Raw genomic sequence first — 9,147 nt, 5'->3', positions numbered from 1 at the left:
AATAGAGGGGGAGGATTGAAGAGGGAGAAGAAGAATTGTGTATATGTAATGCAGCTGAACCTGGACCTATATTGAATTGAAAATTCGAAATTTTATAAAAGTAATAATTTAATTAAAATAAAAAATTAAATAAAAAAAACTGAATTAATTCAATTCAATTTAATTTTTAGATTATAACTGAAAATTGTTAAACCCTATCCATAACACTCAATTTTGCTATTCATCCGCTTTCAGATCATTTCATGTGCAATACATATTTAAACGAGTTGGATAAGAAAAGGGGAACTTTCATCTCTTGGAGCGTCTAATGCAAACGAAAAACATCAATAAAATAATCCAAATCATCATATTATTTTAATTAGAGAGCACAAATGGGAAAATAGCCATACTTATGTTGAATTATCAATATGAAAAATGAGACCGTAGCTATAGACTGAGCAAAAGGCTTGTAATGTCATCAAGAGCAATAGGAATATTGCAGCAAGAAATGTGAGAAACTGCCAAGAACCAAACACATAACGTTTCATGAAATTCTCAATTTTTATCTTCCACCGACCATTGCAGTACTTGTTAACATCCTCAATCACCTTGTCCAAGAATGGCACTTTGGTTAGTCTAATGGACTTGCTCATCCCATTCCAGAGGTCTGCAACTTCTCCATCACTCTTCAAGTGGTTCAGAATAATTCCCTTTTCTCTAAGCAACTTCACGTCTTCTTCTGTATCGATAATCCCATTCATCAATTCTGTATAACGTGTAAAAACCAATGGTCCTGATGCACTTGAGGCTTCATATGCTACTAAGTTTCTTAATACCACCTCTGTGTTCACATCTAAGCTGACTATGGGAAGGTAAAATGTAACTGTCTTAGCATCAAAATTAATGCTCGAGATATTACCAGTAGTGGGTGAGAAACGGACCCCGCATTTAGAAAGCTCAGTGACACAAGGAATTGTGATCTCCTCCACTAATGGCGGCTTGTTAACTTCATTGTTAGAGTTCTCATTCTCAGGTTTCACTTCTTCTTTTTCTTGGGAGAAAAACAGGTATTGAACAGGCTGTTTCAACATGGAAAATCCAGGAAGGTTTGAGACGATTGTCCAAGGCAATTTCAGGATTAGTTTAACAGGTCTAGAAAATAACAGTCTTTTCAGAAGCTGTATTGGACATTTGTTTAGCTTTGAAATTTGCTCCCATATCTCACCGAAGAGATCTTTTACGTAACATGAATTCCCAGATGATCCTTCTTTCCCTTGCATGGCATCTCCTTGATCCTCCTCCTCAGTTATCTCCGCCGCTGCCGGGTCTTCCACTTCTGGCACAATCATGTCGTACAAGTAGTCTAGCACGTGTGAACACTGAGAAATAGGGATTTTTTGCATGTCCATCATCTTGAAAGGGGAAAGCTCTTTGCAAAATCCCACTAGCATCGAAAGCAGCATTTCATCGGCCAATTCTAACGATGAGAATTGAACTTCCAGGATCTTTCTTAATACAAATAGCGGAATTTGATTCTCGAGCATCACCATATCTCTAAGAATAGCATTATGAGCTGATTTTCTCCCCGCATAATCAACCAAATGAGACATTCTTGAGGAAACTCTTGTAATTGTCATACCTTCATTGATGGCATAGATTTGCAGGAACTCCAGCAAGAACGACCCATCAATGGCCATCATCCAAGCCAAAGTTTCATTACTAAAATCCAAGAATTTGTGATAACAAGCGCGAATCTTCTGTGCAATCTTCGTCAAGTGATCTACAATGTGTTGAAACTTGAGGTTCAGGAGTTGTTTCTGGGTTCTTTTCGCTGCGGCAAGCTTGTACCTCTCCATCTCATAGAGCTCCGGACGCCAATAATGGTAAGGACCGATAGCAACTTGTTGTGGAGTATAGGAATCTGGATCGGTAGCCATCAGGATTTTGGGGACATTGAAAATGGAGACAGGAACGTCGGTATCATTTTCAAGCTCTTCCTCAAGAGATCTACGGATGTTGATTATCCATAGATTCTCATCAAAGTTTGGATTTGGATTCGAGGACATGATGGATTGGAAAGAAGACATGCTCTTGCTCTATTCAGAACTTAATTATAATGGCAGTTCGCTGCTGTGTACATTTACTGATGGGAGAGTTTAGAGTACTTGAGGCGTAGTTATTGTCTCCATGCGATCACTTTTGTTTACGGGTGTGCAGTTTCGTTCGGGTTCAAGTGTTTTTTGAAATCAAAATCAAATTGAATAGAATTGAATTTTTTATAAAGTTTCCATTTAATTTCTTAATATTTTAATTTTTATTTGATTTCATTATTAATTTTTTAATCTTATTTTGATTTGATCGTAAAAAATTATATACAAATAATTATTTAAATTTTAAAATTAATTATTAATATATTATTATAAAATATAGCTTTAAATATTTTGTAATAAAATATACAATACTAATTAATTTAATATGATTTTTCAATTTAATTTGGAGACTTTAAAAACTATCCGCACCCCTACTTTTGCTAATGTGACCTTCCCCTTATTGTATATTTTAATTGAACAATTGGACAATGCTTTAGCCTACATAGTGTGAATGATCAACCTTAATAATCTTATTAATGATCAACCTTAATCCATAGATAAGCATGTGCATATTAAAAGTGTCTCCATATATAATAATAATAATAATAATAATAATAATAATAATAATAATAATAATAATAATAATTATGTTGTAACAAAGCATGGGCCTGCTCTTTAAGTTTACTTTTATTAAATTATTTAATATATGAACTAAATTTTATATAATTTGATGTTACTGTTTCATGGATCTCTATACTCGACGTCCATTTATAGCAAGATTTGGTCCTTATCAACTGATATTGGACTAAATAGTGCTCCCACTTTTACATAAAAGTTGACAATTTCTATAATATAGAGAGCATGTTTCACGTGATTAAGAAAAAATAGTGCATGTATACTGGGTGTATCTAATAATTTTTCATAGACTAAAGTCAATCTAAATCTCCAAAGTTTGGATTTGGGGTAAACGAATATCATGATAATTTATTGAAATAACCCTTTTTTAAATTGTTTCAAATAGGGTATATATAATTAATATTTTTATAACTATATTTTTAAAAATTATTATAAAATTAATTTAATATGCTCTTAGCTTTGAAATTATAACATAAAAATCATGAGTACAACTGTTGCCCGAATTAAATTTTTATATAATATATGTCATTAATGAATCGATTATTAAATATATAATTGTATATTTAATGACCTTATTTAAGAAAAGACTAATCAAATTAATTTAATTAAATTTAAAAATCGTCACCTTATCTCAACTTGATGATATATATAATGTTGGATTTAGGCTTTAAATAAATGAAATATGTAAAACGAGATGAATTTTAATAATTTATTTTCGCTGTTATATATATATATATATATATCGTTAAGAAAGTGAGGCAATTGTGCATATATTATTTATTTGTTTATTTAAATGATTTTATTTATCCATGTTGGAGAATCTTCTATATTGAGAAATAATTCATGATTAAATGAAAGATTTTTTATTTAATGCGTGAAAGTGCATGTACATATAATAAATTCATAAATAAATCACAAGCCAACCTGAAATTTATTGATTTTAAAAGCAATTTGGCTGGTTTTAATTTCAAAGAAATTTAAAATTAAATACAGTCGATTTGGTTGGTGATTTTAGATTGTATTGAATTTGATCAAATTCAACAACTATTGTGGACAATTAAAAAAAAATTAACTATTTTATCTAAATTATGTCAAATTAAAATTAAAATTTAGCCCTATTCGATAATAACTTTTAAGGTAAAGTTTAGTATTTTGATCATAGTGTTTAGTCAAAATGCTACCTCTCTTGTTTATACTGTTCGGTAACATAAAATTTATACTAGTATTTAGAGATTAAAAGAGTAATTCATAAAAAATTAACATTTCTAATTTTTAGAGGTTAAGGGAACGTTTTAATTAAATCAATAAGACGATATAACTATTTTTATATTTAACAGCTAATTCAATAACTATTTTTATTGAACACTTTATTTTAAATCACTATATAAATAGCTAACTATTATAAGTTAATATCTAACTGCTAGTAAAATAGCACACGACTATTAAAATAGCTAATATTACTAAATAAAGCATTTATCATATATGTAATTAAAGTGTTAAATAATTTATTAAATAAAAACTACTTCAAAAGAAATCGATTTGTCATCATTTAATTATACAATTCAAATTCTTAAAATTTATATGAAATTTTAAATTGTAACTATTATTATTTTTTTAAATATTAGGACTAAACTAGTGATAAAAAATTTACAAAATATTTTCGAAAAATTAAAAAAAAAATAGGAGCTATCAAAACTTCAACATTTCACTTAAATTATTAATTTAGTAGTATATATATATATATTAATTTATAGAGTAACTATAATGAAGTTCTTGAAGTTTAATAAAATTTATAAATTAATTTTTAATGTAAATTTAATAACGAATTCATCCTTAAATTTTATTTTATTAATAATTTAATTTTATAATTCATTTTTATTAAAAATTAAATTATTAAAAAAGTAAAATTTAAGGATCAAATTATTATTAAATTTATTGTATAGATTAATATGTGAATTTTATTAAATTTTAAAGACTTCGATTTAATTTACCATAATTTTTACGTGAATAATAATGAGAACAATCTTGCAAACAAATTAAAAGTTAATGAGACAATGACGCACTATCAAAGAAAGGATGACTCCGCACACCAATATTATTAAATATTGTCTCCACTTATAAATGTAATAGGAAGCGATGATAAATTGTTCAATGATTCGTCTTATTGAGTGTCATTTCAAGTTTTCGATGGTAAGTTCCTTTCTATAGGGTTGGATTAAATTGAGAATGTCAATCGGTGACTTCGGACTTCAGACTGAAGGACGTTACGACCATCATACTCAGATAGTCCTTATTTTTCCATTAAAAAAAAAAAATCTATTGACGCCCACCTGCTATCTATGACTAGACCAGAAACAGACTTAAAATTCCTGTGGCATTAAATTTTAGGATTAATTTTTTAAAAAAATTGTAAAATTTTAATATTTTAATAGTTAAAATGTATTAATTTATTTTTAAATAATTTTTAATAATTATTACATAATAATTTTTTCCCTTTAGTTATTGAAGTTTTTTCCTATAATTAAAAATATATTTTTGTCACGTGCTTTTTTTCACTTGATAATTTAAATTTGATTACAAACTTAAAAATTTTAATTATATTTTATATTTTTGAGACAAAAGAAAGCAATATCATTAAACAGCATGAGCGTTTTGAACACCAAGAGAAGCTATAGACATCACAGCAGGAGGCAACTCCTCCATCCAAATCTCTCCCTCAGAGGAATTCAGAGCAAGCTTACTTAAATATAATTGAATAATATATTTTTACTTAAATAAAATTTATTATTTGAATATTCAAATTATAAAAAATATCTATTACACATTATTTATTAATTTATTTAATTTGGTTTTATTTTTTTATTTTAATAATTAAAATAAATAATACTATTAAATTTTTTGTACATGTTAAATTTAAAAAATAAATTTTTATTAATAATTTAATTTTTTCGTTATATCCATTATAATCTTAATTTGTAATATATTTATCGCTAACTTTATAAAAAATTTCTTAGATGATCAATTAATAGTTTATATAAAAATACCTTAGAGATAGCAGGATGGAATTTAAATCTCACATATAATAATTTATTAATAGTTAATATTATATTAAAAAATAATATTTTTCATAAAAATAATATTTTTCATAATACTAATGAAAAAATATTATCCTTTATCATTTGAAGTAAATTGATCAAAAAATTTTCATAATGGATTCAAAAAATATATAAAAATATTTTAAAAACCGTAATAGTTAATAAAAGAATATTATTTTGAACTCATGAAGAGTTGGTCGACTGTTAATGTGTATTTGTACCCCACACTTGATCTCAAGTTTGAGCAATGGAATTGCCATTTATGGGGAGGGTTCCATTCAACCATAAACAAGGTGAAATACTCTAGATATTTGAAAAAATATATATTAGATGTATCCATAATTACTAACCTAATAATAATACTATCTAAAAAAAATAATGATACACACAACTAAATTTCAAGAGAAGGAAACAAATAATTAAATCACAATCAATCAAAGCTTATAGTTAGATCAACATTATCTCAAATTCGAGGGGAAAAACACGCAAAACAAAAGAAAATTTCTTTAAAGACACATCATAAAAGTAGAAAGACAATCAATCAAATTCGTGGAGAAAGACATAAAGAAGACAAAAGACTTTTTCTTTAAAGAATCCACCATAACCAGCATTACAGACTCCTAACATGAAATATGCGAGAGCAATTATAAAAGGAGCAAAACGCTTGCAAGGTCATCAAGAGCAACAGGAGAATGGCGGCTAACAATGTGAGAAATTCCCATGAACCATACAAATACTGCTTTATGAATTTTCCAGCCTTCACCTTCCACCTGCTGTTGTGATACTTGTTAACATCTTCAATTACCTTATCTATGAAAGGAACTTTTGTCAGTCTAATAGATTTGTTCATCCCATTCCACATATTGGCCACATCTCATCACTCTTCAAATGGTTCAAGATAATGCCTCTTTCTCTAAGAATTTTCACATCCTCCTTGGTATCAATAATGCCATTCATTAATTCAGTGTAACGAGAAAAAACCACTGGTCCTAAGGCCATTGATGCTTCATATGCTACCAAGTTTCTCAAGATAACCTCTGAATTTATGTCTAAGGTAATGGTAGCGAGGTAAAGAGTTGCTGTTTCTTTGTTGAAAGTAATGGTAGATAGGTTGCCTCTGGTGGGCAGGAACCGGACACCACTTCTAGAGAGCTAAGTGACAGAAGGAATCGTGATCTCTTCTACTAATGGTGGCTTGTCATTGCTATATATGAGATTGTCTGGAGTAATTTCTGTGTTTTGGAAAGAAAGGAAGATTTCAATTGGTTTTTTCAGGAATGCAAATCCAGGAAGGCTAGACAGGATTCTCCAAGGCATATTAATTAAGACTCTGACAGGATTTGATAGGAGAACTTTTTTGAGAAAACGTACCGGTTCTCCGTGTAGTTTTAAAAGCAGTTTCCAAATCTCATTCAGGAGTTGTTTTATGCTACTCGGGTCAGCTGAATATCCTTCTGAGTCTGCCATGGCCAGAGAATCATCTTCTACTTCTTCCATTATCTCAAGAGATTCTTCCATTCTGGGCACGATACTGTGGTACAAAAAATCTAGCAAATGGGCACACTCAGATACCTTAGCTGGTAGCAACTCATCCTGTATCTTGAAAGGGGAGACCTCTTTATACATTTCATCAACATGGAAACCATCATGGAATCTGCTGATTCTGTTGACGAGAATTGCAATTCAAGCACTTTCCTTAGTGTAAACAATGGAATTTGATTCTCGAGCACAAGTATATCTCTGAGAATTGAATTATGAGCAGATTTACTCATTCCATAATCTAGCAAATGAGTAGTTCTTGAGGGACCTTCTTTGTGGGCATAGATTTGGATGAATTCAATCAAGAAGCAAGCATCCAGAGCCATCATCCAAGCTAGTGTTTCGCAATTCAAGCTCAAGTACCTGTGGTAGCATGCCCGAATCTTTGGTTCCAGTTTTATGAATTGTTCAACAAGACTCTGAAACTCAAGCTTCTGAAGACGTTTCCGAACCCTTTTAGCTGCAGAGATTTTACACCTCTCCATCTCAAAGAATTCTGGACGCCAGTGATGGTATGGACCAAGGGCAAGTTGTTGCGGGATATAAGAATGAGGGTTGCTATGCATTAGGAGTTTAGGGACATTGAAAATGCACACAGGGTTTTCACTATCATCTTCAAGCTCTTCTTCCAGAGTTCGACGGATGGTAATCACCCATCTAATCTCTTCAAATTGTGAATTCGAGCTAGATGACATTGTGGGCTGGAGAGGATGCAACTCTATAGTTAGTGTATGCTTGTCTGAAATATGTTGTGGGGGATCGATGAGACTCGGGCTTTTAATATTCATGTACAACGGTACGTACTTGGAAATTTCTTAGTTTGGCAGCTTGCTGAAAAACAACTAGCATTTACCGTTGAAAAGAAAACAAAACGATAAATGCATGTTTATATTAACACAGACACGCAAAAATATTCTTTAGCTCTCCTCTGTAAATTTAAATTTTTAAATTAAGTGATTTTTTTATATTAAAAGGTTTAAAATTTAAATTAATTATTTTATTTATTAATTAAATATTTTAATATAAAACAGAATGAGTCTATACTTATTCACATTTCAAGACTATTCAATTTTCGCATGCGATATATAATAGAGAGATATAAAACTATTATTGAGTTTCATCTACGAGTTAAAGTCTTTAAGTTGAATCATTCCTTGACAAATTAATAACTCCTGGAACTTCTTAGTTTTAATTGAAATTAAGTAAAAAAAAAAAGAAAAAACAGCTCTTTGGATTAAAATTAAAGAAAGAAAGGGAGGAGCTATAATAAATAGAATAAGAAAGATATCACGTTTTATTGGAAAAGTATAGATTCAAAACTGGATTTATCAGGTGAGTGGTAGAGTGTTAAATTGGATTTCCATATTCTCGTTAGTATGATAAACATGTGAGAATTTGCAAAATGAGTTTTGGTCTAACTAAAATTCTAACTTATAGTCAACATTTATAACCTACCTATATGGGAAAGGACATCAGCGCTTCGTACTCGCGCACTCTTCAGTGTGACAAGTGTCCACTGTGTAAATCTTAGTCAATTGTGCGCGTTTAGGCTCTCCCACTCGCTGCCAGCAGTTCCCCTACTAGGCCTTGTTTATTTAATTAGTTCATTTTTTGATTTACAAGTTGGGAAAATTCTTAATTAAATCAAATTTATTATAAAATTAAAATATAAATATATAATATTTATATATTTAATAAATAAATTTTATTATATATTATATATTTTAAATTAATAATAAATTAAATTTAAATAAAAAATTTTAATAAAATAATTTTTTTTTCAAAAAGTAAAAAATTTAAATCAAATA

General features: G+C 29.3%; 1 protein-coding gene and 1 pseudogene across 1 annotated transcript; both read right to left on the bottom strand.

Annotated features, from left to right (window-relative positions):
* Positions 1–389: 389 nt before the first annotated feature.
* On the bottom strand, positions 390–2,119 carry LOC110653222 (putative UPF0481 protein At3g02645). The gene is given in 2 exon segments (XM_058148035.1): positions 390–2,062; positions 2,065–2,119. Coding segments are annotated over 2 exon segments (1,728 nt in total).
* A 4,100-nt stretch (positions 2,120–6,219) lies between these two features.
* Positions 6,220–8,053, bottom strand: LOC110637118 (putative UPF0481 protein At3g02645; annotated as a pseudogene).
* Between the last annotated feature and the right edge of the window lie 1,094 nt (positions 8,054–9,147).

The sequence above is a fragment of the Hevea brasiliensis genome, chromosome 6 (assembly GCF_030052815.1).
Source record: "Hevea brasiliensis isolate MT/VB/25A 57/8 chromosome 6, ASM3005281v1, whole genome shotgun sequence".
Taxonomy (NCBI): Eukaryota; Viridiplantae; Streptophyta; class Magnoliopsida; order Malpighiales; family Euphorbiaceae; genus Hevea; species Hevea brasiliensis.
Note: the sequence above shows the minus strand (reverse complement) of the source record. Positions and strands in the feature narration are given on the sequence as shown.